The following is a 21,197-nucleotide window of genomic DNA, read 5'->3' on the forward strand; positions in this document are numbered from 1 at the left end:
TCTAGCCTGTCTGAACAGTTTACAACTCCAAGGGTGTTGTGGAATAGGATATTATGGTAACAACTAAGATTTGTCCAGTTCTTTGTAGGTGTAAGCCACTCACATTTTGTTTTATTAATTCATTTATCACTTGGCACAACTCGGTGAAAACCAGAATGAAGAATCTTTTGTTATTCCTATTTTAAAGATGAGAAAACTGAAGCTCAGAAAGGTCACATGGGATCTAGCTCAAGTTTTCGCTGCTAGTAGGTGCTGATATGAGGCTGTTGCTTCTTTCATTTATTCATTTAGCAGACAATGCCTGTGTGTCAGGGACAGTGACAGCTGTGGTAATACAGAATTTAACTTCTGACTCCAGATTCTGTGCTCACTCTTCTGTGTTATGTATGTGTGGGTGCTCAGTTGTGTCCAACTCTGCGACCCTGTGGACTGTAGCCCACCAGGCTCCTCTGTCCACGGGATTCTCCTGGCAAGAAGACTGGAGTGGGTTGCTATGCCCTCCTCCAGGGAATCTTGCTGACCCAGGGATCAAACTTGAGTCTCTTGAATTGGCAGGTGGGTTCTTTATCACTGAGCCACCTGGGAAGCCCCTTTTGTATTTTGGATTATAGTATTTCAGCCCAAGACTTAGCTCATAGGCCTGACTTTATCACTGTGGTACTAACGGGAACCTACTGCACACGCTCTGTGTCCTTATCTCACCAATTCCCATTCAGGTTCATCTGTGCCCCTTCTCCTTTTATTTATGAGAATTATTTTCTCTGCCCTCCTGCTTTCAGAATTATCAGAAAAGTTTAAATGATCTCAATAAAGTTCTCCTACTAGACCCAAGTATTGTTGAGGCAAAAATGGAACTGGAAGAGGTAACCAGAATCCTTAATATTAAGGATAATACAGCATCATTCAACAAAGACAAGGAGAGAAGGAAAATTGAGATTCAAGAGGTACGTGTATTTGATTATCTCTGAAAGTACTCTTTTGGAGATCCTATAGTCATATGGGATTCTAAGGTCATATTCCTATGAATTTTTAAAATTCTGTGTTTTTATCCCTGGTAATAAATGAAGACATTTTAACAGATTATAATGACAAAACTTTTCTTTTGTTGTGATAATTAGCCATTGCATTTCCCAGCTTGGATCCAAGAACCTGTTGGGTGTCTGCATTCTTGCTTTCTGTGCTCCCCTCCCTCCACGCCACCTGGCCTGTGGTTTTATTGTTTCCACTCCTGGTTGCCCTGTGAGCCTGTGACCACTGAGCTTTGCTTCCTGGTTGACCTGAAGAACCCTAGAGGACTGATTCAGTTTCAGCGTCCTGCACACCACACCCCAGAGAGGTTCCTGATCAGTTCAGACCTTTCTTAGTATTTGTAAACAAGACCGGCCTCGTCAGGGGTCCTGGACCACCCTAGAACCAAACCTGCCTTTGTGATTTCAGATAACCCAGTGCCTTGTGTTGTAGCCTTTAGTAAAGATTGTCAGCTCGTGGACCCCTATGTATTCATGAATGCTCATATCAACCTACCTATCATCTTACATTTCCACTGAGAGTAGGAGGCTAGGGATTTTTTCCCCACTAAGGAGGGAAGAAGAAAACTGTTTTAAGAGAATTGAAATATGTAAGTTCACTTCCCTATCAAATATAAGAAAATAAGTAAATATAAAATCCGTCATGAAGAAGAGGTATAAAGTTGTTATAGGTCTTCTTTTACACAAGTTATATATTTTTCACTTAGAACTTGACTAAAATACAGTCCATAGTGTTTTTCAGTGCCTTCCTGTTTTAATGAAAGTAACTTGGGGGTGTGTGCAGGGGCAGCTGTTTGGGTCACGGTGTAATTTTTCTTCTCCTGAAGGTGAGTGAAGGCCATCAAGAAGAGCCTGAGAGGACCTCGAAGGAGGTCCCCACAGACGGCCTTGCTTCTGAGAAGGGGGACACCAGCAACGGACCACAAGACCTCTGTGAGAAACTGCTCATCTCCAAGCCTAACAATGCCTATGAATTTGGTCAGGTTATAAATGCCATCAGTACAAGGAAAGATCAAGGGGCCTGCGCACACCTGTTAGCCGTCACTGAACCGAAAGATTTGCCAGTGTTGCTGAGTAACAAACTCGAAGGGGACACGTTCCTCCTCCTCCTCCAGTCTCTGAAAAGTCATCTTATTGATAAAGATCCCTCGTTGGTGTATCAGCATCTTTTATATCTGAGCAAAGCAGAAAGGTTTAAGGTAAGTGGCAAAATATCTCATTTGTGGAGATAGATTCTTTTAGGGTTTTTATAAGGTTTTTTTTATAACTTTAAAATGTTCATTTGTAAGCTAACATAATTTTTTCCCTTATTGCAGATGATGTTGACACTAATTAGCAAAGGCCAAAAGGAGCAGATTAAACAGCTCTTTGATGACCTCTCAGACGCACCAAACAAACATTTTACTTTAGAAGATATACAGGCCCTCAAAAGGCACTATGATCTTTAAATCAAGATAATGGTTAGATTTCTTCCATGTATGTATGTGTTTCGGTAATGCCAGTGAGATGGTATTGTAATAGAGTTGCATGGATAAAACCTGGCTTAGAAAAGATCCCTTCATCTGGACTATAAAATATTTTACTTATTTTTATACACAAAACACGTATATTCTACAATCTGCTTTTTATTAGTTGTAAATATTTTCTTATGTACCAGAGCTAACATCTTTATATTTAATAATAAGTATATTTGGAACTTGTTAAGATGCATTTTAATTTATATTATACATTTTCTCTTAATGACTTGTTAAAATTTTGAGTTAAATTCTACTTCTTTGGGCTATGCAGCAGTTTGATAGAAATGTCATTTCTTTATAGTTCATTTTTAAAAGTGAAAATCATTAACAGTGATTATTACATCACCTTTATTTCCTGCTAAGATATATATAAATCCCATTTTATATTACTTGTGGATGACAAGCCTCTAAGATGAAACACAACATTTAAGTCTATAATATGAAATGATTATTAAATAAACTGTGGTTATTTAGAGCTATAAGAGGAACCTATTTTTTTCTAATATGGAAGCGTTGCCTACTAATTAAGAACAGAAATTCCCAAAAATTCTATTACTAGATTTTTAAAGGCTGGTTTCCCTTATGTGTTGTTTATATAAGCAATAACAAAACAACCACTGTATAAAAGCAACCAAGCCTGCATTTCTATTTGAATTGTCACTTGCACATTTCCCCCAAACATTTTAAATTACTTCTCCCTCTTTTTTTTTTCCTCCTCCTTTAAGCATGATCATATTTATTCCCTTAGTGCAAAAGGGAAAATGAAGAACTCTTTCTATTGAGAGCTCGCTTGTTACTTGGGTCAAAGTAAAGGTATTTCTTACAATAAAACATTCAGGTCTCTATCAGTGTGCCGTCATTTATTCCTGCAGTCTCTGGTCAGGTCTCTTTTTTCTGGAGCATTTCTTGTTCTTCAGAAGAGCAGATGAAAGAAGACTATCACATTCATTATTACCATACCCATTATTATTTTATCTAATATTCAATAATTAAAGAATATTTAAAGTGTTGTGGGGAAATGGTTTCAAACCGTGCCATTTTTCCTTAAAATATTTATTTGTTTATTTACGGGTGTGCTGGGTCTTCACTGCTGTGTGGGCTTTTCTCTAGTTGCAGCGCACAGGCTTCACCTTGCGGTGGCCTCTCTTGCTGTGGAGCAGGGGCTCTAGGGCATGTGGGCTTCAGCAGTTGTGGCTCCCGGGCTCTAGAGCACCGGCTCAGTACTTGTGGCGCACGGGCTTGGTTGCTCCTTGGCTTGTGGGATCTTCCCAGACCAGGGATCCAATCCACGTCTCCTGCATTGGGCGGGCAGATTCTTTACTGCTGAGCCACCAGGGAAGCCCCCCTAGTTTTCTTTTAAACTATTCTTTCCTAAGTTCATAAATGAGAATCTACTGTGATGGGTATTTAACTCTAGTCTTCAAGCAAAAAAACAAACTAGTTTTCTCCTTTTGAATGATAGGTTTTTTTGTATAAGCAAATGAGGGAGTGTGTTAGTAACTTTATAGTAGAAACATAAAAAGGAAAACAGTTACATACCGAGTACTAGCTGCAGGGGACAGCCTCCCTCCCCCCTGGAGGAATGGGAAGCAGTGGGCCGTCCCATCTGTTCTTGGGGTCACACCTGGAGACGCTTGTTTCTCCGCAGCGACACCAGCAGTCCTGAGGCAGGACTTCCATGACGGAAGGAAGGGAAGAGGAGGTGAAGGAAGCAGGCGAGACTATCAAGGGCATGAAAGGAGCATGGTTCCTGCAGACTGCTTCAGGACTTCAGCAGGAAGTCTGCCCACGAGTCTCTGGGAGTACCCCACTCAGGGATCTCTCCGCTGGGTCTGTGGGCATCCCCAACACCCCAAGTGCTAAACCCACACCCCCTCCCATTCTGTGGCATGCCCCTGACTGTGCTGGGAGTGAGAGCAAGCCCAGTAGTTGGAGTATTTGCAGGTAAGAGAGAAATTGCAGTTGGAGCTATATATAACACTACCTTCTAGAAAACAAAAGAGATTTCCAGCAGCCACTCTGGTGAGCTCTAGGAACAAGGAGAAACATCAAGAGTTCCTCCACAAGGCTGAACAAGAAGAGTGGAAGAGGCCCACCCATTCAGAAATCGAGGAAACCCCTCATATAGCAACACCAGCCATCAGTACCATCTAAAGGCAACCAGTAAAGACTTAAGGAGAGGTCTGCTACTTCAGATACAGAAACAGCAACACAAAGATACAAGGAACGTGAAAAATCAAGAAAATATATCACCCCCAAAAGATACCAATAATTCTGCAACAACTCAGCTCAAAGCCACAAAATACTCTGATGTAGCTGATAAAAATTTCAAAATAGCTGTTTTGAAGAAAGTTAGCTACAGGAAAACTCAAAGATAGCTTAATGATAATAGGAATGAAAATACATGAACAAAATTAACTCTGCCAAAAAATCACAAAAAATTAAATTCTGGAGTTGAAAATTTCAATGCATGAGATGAATGCACTGGAGAGCCTCTGCAGTAGTGCATTTCTTTGGATAGCAAATGACTTAAGGGATGAGAATTTTTTAATAAATCACAATTTAAAAAGCAAAGAAAGCATGTATGATCTATGGGATTTGAGAGCAGATATATGCTAGGAGAATTGGGAATCCAGAAGGAGAAGGGGACAGAACGTTTACTTAAATATTGGCTGAAAACTTCCCAAATGTGGGGAGACTTGGACACCCAAATTCACAAAGCTAATAGATCACCGTATTATCTAAATGTGAAAATGCCTTCTTCAAGACACACTGTAATGAAATTACCAAAAACCAAAGCATCTTAAAGGCAGCCAGGGGTTTAAAAAAAAGTGTAACCTACAATGGAGTAGGAAATGCCAACCCACTCAAGTATTCTAGCCTGGAAAATCCCATGGACAGAGGAGCCTGGCAGGCTACAGTCCATTGGGTTACAAAGAGTCGGACACGACTGAGTGATGAGTTATGAGTATAATCTACAAAGGTACATCCATTAGACTATCAATAGGTTTCTCACCAAAACCTCTCAGTCTAGGAGACAACAGAATTACATATTCAAAGTGTTGAAGGATAAAAAATGCCAACCAAGAATACTCCATCTAGCAAAGTTATTCTTCAGATATGAAGGAGAAATACCTTCTCAGACAAACAAAAGCTGAGGAGTTTATCACCATTAGACCTGCCTTGCAAGAAATGTTAAAAGGACTTCTTCAAGCTGAAATGAAAAGAGGCTCATCAGTGACATGAAAACACCTTTATACCTGTAAAGATGAAAAACATGTACTCAAATTTAGAAAATTCTATAATAGGATGCTGTATTAGCCACTTTAATGATAGATAATGGTTAAAGGAAAACAGTATTAAAAATAACTATCGCTGTTATAATTTGTTAACAAATATACAACATAAAAAGATAATTGTGACGTCAAAAATATAAAAGGGAGGGGAGTGAGGGTGGAAATTTCATGGGCAAATGAAGATGCTATCAGTGTAAAATGGACTGTCATCTATGAGCTGTTTTAGGTAAGCCTTGTGGTAATCAACAAAGCAAAAATGAGTAGATTCATGAAAGATTTTTAAAAAGGAAAATAGCATACCATCATGGAAAACCACTTTACAAAGACGAAAATGAATGAAAAAGAAACAAACAAAAAACAGAAACAGAGGGAAAAGAAACAATGGAAATAGAAACCACCAGAAAACAGTAAGATAGTAAGTCCTTACATGCAGGTTCATCAATTGAAAAGAGTGGCTGGATTGATTAAAAGACAAACACCCACCCCCTCCAAAAAAAAACCCAAAAAACAAGACCCAACTATATGCTTCCTTCAAGAGGTTCACTTCAGTTTTAAAGACACATAGACCCAAAATGAAGGGACAGAAGAAGATATTCCAATACAGGTGGAAACCACAAAAACGGATAGCATACTTAATATCAGACAAAATAGACCTTGAACCAAAAACAATAAGAAGTGAAGAGAGTCATGTAATAATAAAAGGCGTCAATAAGCAAGAAGAAATAATAATCCAATAAAAGATGGGGATATGCACTCAACATAGGAGCATGTAAATATATGACTAAGTGGGATTTATCCTTGGGCTACAAGAATGGTTCAACCTTTGCAAGTTAATAAATGTTATCCACCATATTAATAGAATGAAAAAAAATCACACAGTCATCTCAATAAGTACAGAAAAAAAGCATATAACAAAATGCAACATCCCTTCATGATAAAAACTCTCAACAGATTAAATACAGAAGAAACATACCTCAATATAATAAAGCCATATGTGACAAGCTCACAGCAAACATACTCAAGAGTAAAAAATTGAAAGTCTTCCTCTGAGATCAGGAACAAGACAATTGTTTTTATTCAATACTAGTATTGGGAGTCCTCACTAGAGCAATTAGGCAAGACAATGAAAGAAAAGGCATCCAAATTGGAAAGAAAGGAGTGAAATTTTCATTATTTGCAGATAGATGATACGATTTTCTATCCAGTTAGCCCTCCATATCCACGGATTGACTTCTGGTGTTGACTGGATCTACAGATTCAGAATCCATGAAAGGACCAACTATACTACACCATTTTTTTTTATAAGGGACTTATTCATCCATGAATTTTGGTATTGGTGGGGATTCCAGAAATCAGTCCCCTACAGACACCAAGGCATGACAGTTTAGAAAATCCCAAAGTCTCAACCAATAATATTGTTAGAACTAATCAACAAATTTAGTAAAGTTGCAGGATACAAAATCATCTTATAGAAATCAGTTGCATTTCTATACACTAATAATTAAACACCTGAAAAATAAAACTATCCCACTCACAATGGGCTTCCCAGGTGGTGCTAATAGTAAAGAACCCACCTGCTAATGCAGGAGACACAAGAGATGCGGGTTTGATCCCTGGGTGGGGAAGATCCCCTACAGGAAGGCATGGTAACACACTCCAATATTCTTGCCTGGAGAATGCCATGGACAGAGGAGCCTGGTGGGCTCTGGTCCATAGGGTCATAAAGAGTCAGACACGACTGAGCACGTACATGCATGCACAATAGCATCAAAAGCAAAATACCAGAAATAAATTTAAGGAAAGATCTATATAACTAAAACTACAAGACTTTGTTGAAAGAAATCAAAGATGACACAAACAAATGGGAAGATATCCCCACACTCATGAACTGGAAGAATTAATATTGTTAAAATGTCCGTATTACCCAAAGCCATCTTTCTGGGATTCAGTGCAATCCCTATCAAAATTCAAATGGCATTTTTCACAGAAATAGAAAAAAAAAAAATCCCCCAAATTTGTCTAGAACCACAAAAGGCCCCAACAATCAAAACAATTACAAGAGAAAAGAGAAAGCTGAGGGATCATACTTTCTGATTTCAAACTATACCATAGACCATAGTAATTAAAACAGCATGGTACTGGCATAAAAATAGACACATAGACCACTGGAATAGAATAGAGACCCCAGAATTAAACCTCTACATATATGCCAACTGATACTAGACAAGGAAACCAAAAACACCCAATGGGGAAAGGGTAGGCTATTTAACAAAGGGTACTGGGAGAACTGAACAAACAAATGCAGGAAAAAGAAACTGGACTTCTCTTATCCCACTCAGAAAAATTAACTCAAAATAGATCAAAAACTTATAAGACCTGATACTCTAAACTGCTCATCAACTGATGAATGGATAAAGAAGATATGGAATATACATATACACAAAGGAATATTATTCTGCTATGAGAATGAAGGAAATCCTGCCATTTGTGACAACATGGATGGACCTTAGGGTATTCTAAAATACTAAGTGACATAAGTCAGAGACATACTGTATGATGTCACTTATGTATGGAATCTTAAAGCTGAGTTCATAAAAACAGTGTAGACTGGTGCATATCAGGGGGCTAGGGGTGGGGAATAGAAGAGATGCTGTTTAGGGTACCAAGTGACAATTAGTAGATAAATAAGTCCTGGATCTAACACAGCATAGTGATTTTAGATAACAATATTGTATTATAAACATCAAACTTGCTGAGAGACTAGGTCTTAATTAGTCCTACCACAAAGGAGAAATGATAATGATGTGATGTGATAAAGGTGTGAATTAGCAGTACAATGGAAATCATATTTGTAGTATATAAATGTATCAAGTAATGTATACTTTAAATGTATACACTATCACATGCCAAATATGTTTTCAATTAAAAATAATTGCATGTATTTATTTTTAGCTTCACTTTTTGGCCAGACACTGTGCCTAGTTTATCACATGTTGTCTAGTTTAATCTTTATAACAACTCTGTTATAGACTAAACCACAACACAGAAAATTAAAGACAGAAAATTTAAGTTAAATCCTTGTAAATTAACAAGGACTACAAGCGTAGCAAATAATCTAAGATTCAAACCTGGACAGTCTTTCTTTTGAATTCATATGCACTGTGCTGTGTAATGGAAAGTATTAAATATATGATTAGAATAATGAGTATGGTGCCTCGCCTTTACGAGTTATAGCTTAGAAGAGGCAGTGGAATGTAAATCAGCAACTTTGGTACCCCAGTTGAGGTATTTAGGGCGGCTACTCAGAGCAAGAGGAATGCCCAGCCCTGCCTGTGCAAGGGTTAGGAAAGGTTTCAAGGAGTTGATGTTGCAACTCAAGTTTACCCATTTGGATGAGAAAAAACAATGTACCAGGCAGAGGAAAGAGGAGACACAAAAGCATTAAGATGCATGTTGAAGATGTGTGTTGAATGAAAGGGTGAAATGACTGAGCCTGTTCGGAGAACTGCGTCTCATCTTAGGATCAGTGGAGCATAAGCTTTGTGTGATAAGCCTGAAAGAATGACAGTTGGATACAGTAGTAAGCTGCACTTGAAACGTAGAAATATCAGAGTTTCAATTATACAAATAGTTCCTTCCCTAGTCATGCATTACCACTCTTAACCAGTACCTGGTTTTCTTCCCCCCTCTGGGCACACACAACACTGTACTTTTCAGCCTCTGTGTGATGGGTTAGAGCCAGGTGACCACTGCTGCCAACAGGGTAGAGGTAGAAGCAGTCCATCACTTCTGGGCCAGAGTATGCAGGAGCAGGCACACTGCCCTCCACACACAGACTTCTCCCTCCAAACAGGGGCTGAGAAGGCCTCAAGAAGACTTTAGATTCCTCGTCTGCAAAAAACGAGGATGGATACCTTCCGACCACTCGGGGCTGTAGGATTACAAAGTTCTTGTAAAATGCCTGGTGTTACTTCGTAAGTTCCTGCTCTTACCTTTCATGGTGTAATTTCTTTCTTCCCGTAAGTATTACGATCTCAACTATGTTGTTAGAAAAGGATAGTAAAGCTCTTTTCAAATATTTATAGACCATATTATATTTACTCACTGGATAAGTCATACACATTGAGACTCAACCAAAAGAGACAGGATAGCCAGAGAAGCGGTCTGGTGCGTCTGCTGGAAATCAGTCATGTCACAACAGCCAAGAGATTACTCCACACGTTGAGGTTAACAACCTATTTGTAATAGCACATGCCTTTTCTAACCTTTACTGTTTTGAGAGTGAGCCAACACTGGTATGTATTCCAAGTCTGGCACAGGCTAGTGGGAGCTTAGCAAATGTTGAATGAATGAACCTAGGGGACGCTGCCCTAAAAGGTGCCCTCAGTTCAGTTTAGTCGCTCAGTTGTGTCCAACTCTTTGCAACCCAGACCCATGGACTGCAGCACGCCTGGCCTCCCTGTCCATCATCAACTCCTGGAGTTTGCTCTTGGAGTTTTAAGGTGCCCTGGTTCCCAAACTTCAGATTCGAGAAGCTACTGTTACTGAGAAGTTTACAATGACACTCTAAATATTCCTCTAACAGTAGTTCTTGGAATATTTGCTTCAGAATCTTAGAGTTCAAGGGGTTGGGAATCTAAATTTTAAAATATTTCTTGTGATTCTCAGTTCAGTTCAGTCGCTCAGTCGTGTCCGACTCTTTGCGACCCCATGAGTCACAGCACGCCAGGCCTCCCTGTCCATCACCAACTCTCGGAGTTTACCCAAACCCATGTCCATCGAGTTAGTGATGCCATCCAACCATCTCATCCTCTGTCGTCCCCTTCTCCTCCTGCCCCCAATCCTTCCCAGCATTAGGGTCTTTTCCAATGAGTCAACTCTTCGCATGAGGTGGCCAAAGTATTGGAGTTTCAGCTTCAACATCAGTCCTTCCAATGAACACCCAGGACTGATCTCCTTTAGGATGGACTGGTTGGATCTCCTTGCAGTCCAAGGGACTCTCAAGAGTCTTCTCCAACACCACAGTTCAAAATCATCAGTTCTTCTGTGCTCAGCTTTCTTTAGAGTCCAACTCTCACATCCATACATGACCACTGGAAAAACCATAGCCTTGACTAGATGGATTTTGTTGGCAAAGTAATGTTTCTGCTTTTTAATAGGCTGTCTAGTTTGGTCATAACTTTCCTTCCAAGGAGTAAGCGTCTTTTAATTTCATGGCTGCAATCACCATCAGCAGTGATTTTGGAGCCCAGAAAAATAAAGTCAGCCACTGTTTCCACTGTTTCCCCATCTATCTGCCATGAAGTGATGGGACTGGATGCCATGATCTTAGTTTTCTGAACGTTGAGCTTTAAGCCAACTTTTTCACCCTCCTCTTTCACTTTCATCAAGTGCTCTTTAGTTCTTCTTCACTTTCTGCCATAAGTGTGGTGTCATCTGCATATCTGAGGTTATTGATATTTCTCCCAGCAATCTTGATTCCAGCTTGTGCTTCCTCCAGCCCAGCGTTTCTCATGATGTACTCTGCATATAAGTTAAATAAACAGGGTGACAATATACAGCCTTGAGGTACTCCTTTTCCTATTTGGAACCAGTCTGTTGTTCCATGTCCAGTTCTAACTGTTGCTTCCTGACCTGCATACAGGTTTCTCAAGAGACAGATCAGATGGTCTGGTATTCCCATCTCTTTCAGAATTTTCCACAGTTTATTGTGATCCACACAGTCAAAGGCTTTGGCATAGTCAATAAAGCAGAAATAGATGTTTTTCTGGAACTCTCTTGCTTTTTCGATGATCCAGCGGATGTTGGCAATTTGATCTCTGGTTCCTCTGCCTTTTCTAAAACCAGCTTGAACATCTGGAAGTTCACGGTTCACATGTTGCTGAAGCCTGGCTTGGAGAATGTTGAGCTTACTTTACTAGCATGTGAGATGAGTGCAATTGTGCAGTAGTTTGAGCATTCTTTGGCATTGCCTTTCTTTGGGATTGGAATGAAAACTGACCTTTTCCAGTCCTGTGGCTACTGCTGAGTTTTCCAGATTTGCTGGCATATCGAGTGCAGCACTTTCACAGCATCATCTTTCAGGATTTGAAATAGCTCAACTGGAATTCCATCACCTCCACTAGCTTTGTTTGTATCGATGCTTTCTAAGGCCCACTTGACTTCACATTCCAGGATGTCTGGCTCTAGGTGAGTGATCACACCATCATGATTATCTTTTTTGTACAGTTCTTCTGTGTATTCTTGCCACCTCTTCTTAAGATCTTCTGCTTTTGTTAGGTCCATACCATTTCTGTCCTTTATTGAGCCCATCTTTGCATGAAATGTTCCCTTGGTATCTCTAATTTTCTTGAAGAGATCTCTAGTCTTTCCCAATCTGTTGTTTTTCTCTATTTTTTGCATTGATCGCTGAGGAAGGCTTTCTCAGGCAAGTTGAAATATTCACCCACTGTCCTAGAAGCCAAGTGTGTTATAACTAATTAATATGAGATACATAAGTATTGTGAGTGAACTAAACTACTTGTGACCCCCAGAATAAAGTTTTGTAGGGGATATATAAAAATGATAGCTCCTGCTTTTAATGAGATTATCACTAATTTGGAAGAAACAGAAAATAAAACCAAGTTCAAGAGGCTCTAGTAGGGGGGAAAAAAGGCATTGATAAAATGTTCAAGTCACTGTCAAAGTTATTAAATGGGCCAAAGTTAATCAAGAACATTTTCAGTAAGAGGTAAAGTCTAGGCTGTGTTTACATATTGACTTGGGTTGATGAGAAGGAAGAGCTCAGTCTGACTGAATTACTTTACTGTCAAAGTCCCAGTGGCACAGGGCACTGGAAACTTAGCAACTTTACCACTGCAGGCATGCTTCATGGAACAGTGAGCGGAACCAGACAGGAGACATACAAACCAAATTGATTTGGTTTGATATTTTTTCCATTTTATATGTGAACTATATCTCAATTTTAAAAATTGAGGGGGAGAAAAAGCACAAACCATCCAATTCAGACAATACCTTAGGGTCAAACTTCCAATCAGTTCAAAAAGCTCACCCCTTTAAGCATGTCAAGAATTTACCAGCTAACACCATACATGAAAATAAACTCAAAATGGATTAAAGATCTAAATGTAAGACCAGAAACTATAAAATTCCTAGAGGAAAACACAGGCAAAACACTCTCTGACATAAATCACAGCAGGATCCTCTATGACCCACCTCCCAGAGTAATGGAAATAAAAGCAAAAATAAACAAATGGAGCCTAATTAAACTTAAAAGCTTTTGCACAATGAAGGAGACTATAAGCAAAGTGAAAAGACAGCCTTCAGAATGGGAGAAAATAATAGCAAACGAAGCAACTGACAATCTCAAAAATATACAAGCAGCTCATGCAGCTCAATTCCAGAAAAATAAATGACCTAATCAAAAAGTAGGCCAAAGAACTAAACAGACATTTCTCCAAAGAAGACATACAGTTGGCTAACAAACATATGAAAAGATGCTTAATATCACTCATTATCAGAGAAATGCAAATCAAAACCACAATGACATACCATCTCACATGGGTCAGAATGGCTGCTATCAAAAAGTCTACAAACAAATGCTGGAGAAGGTGTGGAGAAAAGGGAACCCTCTTACACTGTTGGTGGGAATGCAAACTAGTACAGCCACTATGGAGAACAGTGTGAAGATTCCTTAAAACCTGGAAATAGAACTGCCATACGACCCAGCAATCCCACTGCTGGGCATACACACTGAGGAAACCAGAATTGAAAGAGACATGTGTACCCCAATGTTCATCGCAGCACTGTTTATAATAGCCAGGACATGGAAACAACCTAGATATCCATCTGCAGACGAATGGATAAGAAAGCTGTGGTATGTATACTCAATGGAATATTACTCAGCTATTAAAAAGAATGCATTTGAATCAGTTCTAATGAGGTGGATGAAACTGGAGCCTATTATACAGAATGAAGTAAGTTAGAAACAAAAACACCAATATAGTATATTAACACATATGTATGGAATTTAGAAAGATGGTAACAATGACCCTGTATGTAAGACAGCAAAAGAGACACAGATATAAAGAACAGACTTTTGGACTCTGTGGGAGAAGGCAAGGGTGGGATGATTTGAGAGAACAGCATTGAAACATGTATAGTACCATATGTGAAAGAGATCGCCAGTCCAGGTTCGATGCATGAGACAGGGTGCTCAGGGCTGGTGCACTGGGATGACCCTGAGGGATGGGATGGGGAGGGAGGTGGGAGGGGGGTTCAGGATGGGGGACACATGTACACCCATGGTGGATTCATGTCAGTGTATGGCAAAAACCACTACAATATTGTAAAGTAATTAGCCTCCAATTAAAATAAATAAATAAATTAAAAAAAAAAAAAAAGAATTTACCAGAAGGACTGAAAGCTAAGGATGAGTGAAAGACTAAATACTTCTGTGCTACAACTGGAAACAATGTAAGGATGTCTACTCTTAACCATTCCCATTTAATGTTGTATTGGAGGCGGAAGCCAGTGAAATGAGGCAAAAAATAAAAGTTACTAAAGGCTTCCAGATCGGAAAGGAGGAAAGGAAGAAATAAAACTGTCTTCATTTGTAGACATGATTCTCTATATAGAAAACTCCTATAGAATCTGCCAAAAAGTTATTAGAATTAATAAATGACTTCTAAATTTGTAGGATTCAAGATCAATCTACAAAAATCTATCGTATTTCTATACAAGCAACTTTGGAGATATTGCAGGTTTTGTTCCAGACCACTTCAATAAAGTGAGTATCACAATAAAGTGAGTCATATGAATTTTGGGGTTTCCCAGTGCATATGAAAGCTGTTGCTGTTCAGTTGCTAAGTCATGTCCGACTCTTTGTGATCCCATGAACTGCAGCACATCAGGCTCCCCTGTCCTCACTAATATTCCTGAGTTTGCTCAAAAGTTACATTTATAATATACTGTAGTCTATTAAGTATGCAGTAGCATTTTGTTTTTAAAAAGAGTACATATCTTAATTAAAAAATACTTCATCCATATGTAAAGTAGACAGCCAATGGGAATTTGCCATATGACTCAGGGAACTCAAACTTGGGCTGATAATAGCCTAGAGGTGTGGTATGGGGAGGGAGGTGGGGGGAGTGTTCAAGTGGGAGGGGACATGTGTATACATATGGCTGATTCATGTTGATGTCTGGTAGAAACCAATGCAATACTGTAAAGCAATTATCCTTCAATTAAAAATAAATTAAACAATACTTCATTGCTAAAAAAAAAAATGCTAACCATTATCTGCCAAAAACTTCAAAGTTGTAAAAACACCATATCTTCAAAGCACAATAAAGCAAAGTGCAATAAAACAAATATGTCTATATATTATTAATGAATACTTAGAAATTGAGATTTTTTTTTAAAGATCACTCTAAAAACTAGAAAGCACCATTTCAAGAAATTTTAAAAACTAAATGGACAGACAAAATGTGTTGTTCATGGATAAGAACAGTCAATATCATTAAGATACTAATTTTCCCCCAACTGACCTACAGATTCAATGGAATCACAATAAAAATCCCAGCAGGCTTTTTGGTGGAAATCTAGAAATTCCATCGTAAAAACAGTATTTAGATCACTAGAAAACAATAGATTATATATTAATAACAGTGATTAAGGCAAATTTTAAAAATCAAATAATCTCACAAGAAATTAGGACCATTGCTGAGCACCAAAGAATTGATGCTTTTGAACTGTGGTGTTGGAGGAGGCTCTTGAGAGTCCCTTCAACAAAGAGATCCAACCAGTCCATCCTAAAGGAGATCAGTCCTGAATATTCATTGGAAGGATTGATGCTGAAGCTGAAACTCCAATACTTTGGCCACCTGATGCAAAGAACTGACACAATGGAAAAGACCCTGATGCTGGGAAAGATAGAATGTGGGAGGAGAAGGGGACGACAGAGGATGAGATGGTTGGATGGCATCTCCGACTCAACGGACATGAGGTTGGTGATGGATAGGGAGGCCTGGCATGCTGCAGTCCATGGGGTTGCAAAGAGTCGGACACGACTGAGCGACTGAACTGAACTGAACTGAAGTATCATTTAGGAGAAGGGGAAGACCTTACTCATGACTAGAGGCCTGAAATATATACTATTAGACATATTTTAAAATAGAGCTGTCATATGGCAAATATATTTATATTTATATTTATATATATATGTGTATATATATATATATATGAGTAAAGAGTGTATGGGAAGCCTCTGAGTTATCTTTGCAACTTTTCTGTAACTTTAAAAATATTCTAGATAAAATTTAAGAATAAAAATGCACAGCAAGAAAATTTAAAGTCAATAATCAAATACTAGCTTTAGAAAAAATGTAATAAAAATATAACTTAATAGCTACAGTATGTAATATATAGCTATTGTGATAACTTAATATATATATCTTTATTGCAATAAAGATATCTTTCAAACTGACAATGAGAAAACAACTCAAAAAATAGGCAAAAAATATTAAAGTCAGTTTAGATAACCACAAATTTAATACCACTATTCCCCTCCCCTAGTAAAAAGAAGCCCACACAAGAAGATGTATAAATGCACTCATAGTCAGGGATATGAAAAATCAAGTAATAGATACTACTTTATACCAAACATCCTTGCAAAAACCATGAAGCTCCTAATATCTATTGTTGTGAAATACAGCAGAAAGGGGATTCATGTATTAGTGGAATTGGAAATTGTGACAGCCTTCTGGGGAAGGCAGTCTATACATATACTTTTAAAATAGCTATTTGATTTCTATGAATCCATCTGCCATATTCCAAAGTACCAGGAAACAAGGGCTTATGGATGAGGCTGATTCTTGCAGAGAGGAAAACAAAAGAGACACACAGTGAATACCCATGAATATGAAGCCATCAGAAAGAAGGAGCTGGAGCTTTATCCCTTGACTTGGACTGATTTCTATAAGATACTGAGAAAATCACAATAATCCATACATATATGCACTATATGAGATTATATAAATGTGGAGAAAGCTATGCTATCACACATAACTTGGTCATTGAAGTGGTGATGTGGGAAGGTAATGTGGGGAGAGGGGCAGAGAAGAGAGAGAGAGAGAAAGAAAAAAGAGAAAGAAAGGAAAAAGGGAAGAAGGGGAAAGAAAATCTGTGCATATTTTATTTCAACTCTCTCAATAGTGATATGTGCTCAGTCGTGTCCAACTCTTTGGGACCCCATGGACTGTAGCCCGCCAGGCTTCTCTCCCCATGGAATTTTCCAGGCAATAATACCAGAGTGGGTTACCATTTCCTTCTTCAGCAGATCTCTCCAACACAGGGATTGAACCTCAGGATCTGGCATCTCCAGCATTGGTAAGCAGATTCTTTACCACTAGTGCCACGTGGAAAGCCCCAAAACTCTCAATAGTACTTGTCTCTAAAACATCAGTTCACACCTTACCTCTAAAGCAACAATGGTCTCTTTACTTAGCTGAATGTAAAAACAAAAAGCCCCTGAAAACAAAAATGTCTGGGCTATACTGACCCCGAGAAAAGATTTTCTGGTGGTTGCCATACATCCTAGAATATTTATGAATTAACCTATTTGGTGGAGGTGGTGGTTGTTCAGTTGTTAAGCTGTGTCCAACTCTTTGCGACCCCATGGAATGCAGCACAACAGGCTTCCCCGTCTTTCACTATCTCTCGGAGTTTGCTCAAACTCATGTCCATCGAGTCAGTGATGCCATCCAACCATCTCATCCTCTGTCACCCCCTTGTCCTCCTGCCCCCAATCTTTCCCAATATCAGGGTCTTTTGCAATGAGTCAGCTCTTATCATCAAGTGGCCAAAGTATTGGAGCTTCAGCTTCAGCATCAGTCCTTCCAATGAATATTTAGGGTTGAATTCCTTCAGGATTGACTGGTTGGATCTCCTTGCAGTCCATGGGACTCTCAAGAGTGTTCTCCAGCACCACAATGTGAAAGCATCAATTCTTTGGCACTCAGCCTTCTTTACGGCCCAGTTCACATCCATGACAAGACTGCTGGAAAAACCATAGCTTTGACTATACAGACCTTTGTTGCCTTGAGAACCCCATGAACCTATTTGGTTAAGCTTGTTAAAAGTGACTGCCACTCTCGTTTCAAAATTTATTCTAGTGGCCAACTTCATGAAGTGAGCCACCAACTCTGAGGCTTCGGTCCACACTCTCATGCCTTTACTGTGTCTGTCCTGTTGTAGCAGCCTCAATGCCCTCTTCATAGATGGAGTACTTATTAAGTACACGTAGGAAAAAGTAAAGACAAGATTCTTGCCTTCAAGAGCCTACAGTTTCTTTCTTTTAAAAGTTTCTGTTTTCTTAGTATCCTGAATTCAGAATTTGGAGGCACCTGGTACACATGGGGTTGTGAAACATCTAAGTTTTACCTTCTCCATGCAGGATATAAGGTAGCAGAAACAGGTGCTCTGATATTACTAGGCAAGAAGCGGGAAGAGAAACAATAAAATCAGGACTATGTTGACACCAGACAACTGTGAATCTCCATGTTCCAGGATTAGTAAACTCTCAAAGAGGAACAAACTTGCCATGCCATGCGGCTCATATATAAATGAAAAGGAACTGCTTACTAACCCTAAAAACATGGGTCTCCACGGTATTGAAAAACAATTCAGAAGGTCCAGCCAGGTTTAATAGTAATTTATACCAAACATTCACAGAAGACATAGTTTCAGTCTTACATACTCTGATATTGAAGTTTATCCAAGGAGGTTAGTTTAATACTTGAAGAGTTAAATTCACTATGTTAAAAACATTAAAGGAATAAACCACAATTATATGATAGGTGCCCTCCCCTCTCCCCAAATAGCAGCCAATAACATATTTCCCAAGGTAGAAACTCTCAGCAACCAAGAGTTAAGTAAGAATTTAATAAATTTGATAAAGGATATCTATAAATATATTTACAAATGTAACTGAAACATAAATATCATAATGGTTGAAATATTGAAGGGTTTCACTTTGAGATTAACAAACTAACAATGTCCCCAAACCACTGCTCTTCAGCTTTATACACTTGAGGTCCTAGCCAGTCCAGTGCAAATGGCCAGAAAGAGAAATATATGATGTGATGATCAAAGAGAAAGATCTGAATCCTTGTTCTGCCACTTACCAGCTATGTAATTCTGGGCAAAGCATTTAATAAAGCATTTAATAACTCTGTATCTCAGTTTCCTCATCTGTAAAATGGGGATAATGAGTATCTCCTTCACAGGGTTGTTCCAAAGAGTAAGGAAGACTATTTTAGAAGTACATAGTAACTGTCTGACACTTCAAAGCACTATAAAAGTGTTTTTCAAATAAAAAAATTCACAGATGATGATTGTGTACAAAGAAATCTCAAAGACTCTAGAGATAAAAGAAGCAAAATCATTACATAAAAATTAGCTGCAGTTCTATATGCTAACAAACAGACTGCAAGGAGATCCAACCAGTCAATCCTAAAGGAAATCAGTCCTGGATTTTCACTGGAAGGACTGATGCTGTAGCTGAAACTCCAATACTTTGGCCACCAATGAGAAGAACCGACTCATTGGAAAAGACCCTGATGCTAGGAAAGATTGAAGGTGGGAGGAGAAGGGGATGACAGAGGATGAGATGGTTGGATGGCATCACCGACATGATGGACATGAGTTTGAGTAGGCTCTGGGAGCTGGTGATGGACAGGGAAGCCTGGCGTGCTGCAGTCCACAGAGTCACAAAGAGCTGGACATGACTGAGTGACCGAACTGAACTGAAACAAACAGAAAATGGTATCTAAAAAAATTAAGTACCTGGGGATAAGATTTAAGAAAAGATGTGAAAGATCTCTAGAGGGATAATTATAGATTCAATGCAATCCCAAACAAAACTGGTGGAATGCAACATGCTTATTCTAAGATGTTGACAGAAATGTAAAGTGCTAAAAACAGTCAAGACACTCTCCAAGGAAAACAAGGTGGCTAACATATTTCCAGATATCAAATTCTAACATTGATGTCTAAATTGTCCATTAACTCACCTGGAGGAAGATTTCTTTCTAGAATGCTCATCCAATAGGTCTGTCTTCATAGTTCGTCCCTCACTTTTTAAAAAATCTTTGCACTGGTGTCACCTAAGAAGACTTCTTTCCAATTTGCCCTGTATAAAACAGCACACCCAATACTTTCAGTCACTTTCCCCCAACCCCGTGTTTTCATAACATCCATCATCTGACAATATTTTAATGTATATGTTTATTATTTATGCCACTCTCTTGACTATAAGCTTGCTGAAATCAGAGAATCTGGTTATTTGGTATAATGCTATATCTCCAGATTTACTTTCTTCGTTGAATGAATGAATAAATAAATTGGCAGAAGTCACAAACATTCTGACTGGAATAGGAAACATAGTGACTCAATTTGAACTAAATGTATAAACTGCAAATTCCCCTTCACTATTTATCTGCTAAATGATGGCTACTGCTGCTGCTGCTGCTGCTAAGTCGCTTCAGTCGTGTCCGACTCTGTGCGACCCCATAGACGGCAGCCCACCGGGCTCCGCTGTCCCTGGGATTCTCCAGGCAAGAATACTGGAGCGGGTTGCCATTTCCTTCTCCAGTGCAAGAAAGGAAAAAGTGAAAGTGAAGTCACTCAGTCGTGTCCGACTCTTAGTGATCCCATGGACTGCAGCCTACCAGGCTCCTCTGTCCATGCGATTTTCCAGGCAAGAGTACTGGAGTGAGGTGCCACTGCCTTTTTGGCTACTAAAATACTATAACTATCCCCAGATTTAGAATACTATTTTGGGCTTCCAGAAACAACCAATATGTAAGTAATGGCTTTATACTTAAGGGAAATAAATGCTGCTGCTGCTGCTAAGTCGCTTCAGTCGTGTCCGACTCTGTGCGACCCCATAGATGGCAGCCCACCAGGCTCCCCTGTCCCTGGGATTCTCCAGGCAAGAACACTGGAGTGGGTTGCCATTTCCCTCTCCAATGTGTGAAAGTGAAAAGTGAAAGTGAACTCACTCAGTCGTGTCCGACTCTTAGCGACCCCATGGACTGCAGCCCACCAGGCTCCTCTGTCCATGGGATTCTCCAAGCAAGAGTACTGGAGTGGGGTGCTATTGCCTTTTTGGCTACTAAAATACTATAACTCTCCCCAGATTTAGATTACTATTTTGGGCTTCCAGAAACAACCAATATGTAAATAATGGCTTTATACTTAATTAAGGGAAATAAATGAAACAAGCCCATTAAAAGAGCCATATAAAATGTACCTCTGAGAATCTTAACTGACTCTAAAATTGGCAAAGTGATAGA

At 39.1% G+C, this 21,197-nt stretch overlaps 2 protein-coding genes across 47 annotated transcripts in view; one reads left to right on the top strand and one right to left on the bottom strand.

The window, feature by feature from the left end:
* The window catches only part of SPAG1 (sperm associated antigen 1), a 78,350-nt gene extending 74,960 nt beyond the window's left edge, over positions 1-3,390 (top strand). For all 6 annotated transcript variants that reach the window (XM_081503424.1, XM_081503422.1, XM_081503426.1 and 3 more), the window contains 3 exons: positions 780-944; positions 1,856-2,227; positions 2,345-3,390. In XM_081503424.1, the coding sequence (XP_081359550.1) occupies positions 780-944; positions 1,856-2,227; positions 2,345-2,476 (669 nt within the window). In that variant the 3' untranslated portion in view covers positions 2,477-3,390. The remainder of the gene's footprint in view (positions 1-779; positions 945-1,855; positions 2,228-2,344) is intronic.
* RNF19A (ring finger protein 19A, RBR E3 ubiquitin protein ligase) overlaps positions 1-21,197 on the bottom strand; it is a 104,348-nt gene that overhangs the window by 18,815 nt on the left and 64,336 nt on the right. For 7 of the 41 annotated variants that reach the window (XR_014057413.1, XR_014057411.1, XR_014057445.1 and 4 more), the window contains 3 exons: positions 19,914-20,032; positions 4,085-4,218; positions 2,060-2,203 (listed from right to left, as the gene is read on the bottom strand). Coding sequence is in view for 2 of the 41 variants with exons in the window: in XM_081503434.1 (XP_081359560.1) it covers positions 2,160-2,203 (44 nt within the window). In the remaining 39 variants the exon portion in view is untranslated. Of the gene's footprint in view, positions 1-1,762; positions 2,204-3,369; positions 3,457-3,582; positions 3,841-4,084; positions 4,267-17,320; positions 18,331-19,913; positions 20,033-21,197 lie in introns of those variants that run through there. The other 34 variants (XR_014057414.1, XR_014057408.1, XR_014057432.1 and 31 more) reach the window with 12 other exon arrangements.

Source organism: Giraffa tippelskirchi, chromosome 6, assembly GCF_054371585.1.
Source record: "Giraffa tippelskirchi isolate mGirTip1 chromosome 6, T2T-mGirTip1v1.2.pri, whole genome shotgun sequence".
NCBI lineage: Eukaryota > Metazoa > Chordata > Mammalia > Artiodactyla > Giraffidae > Giraffa > Giraffa tippelskirchi.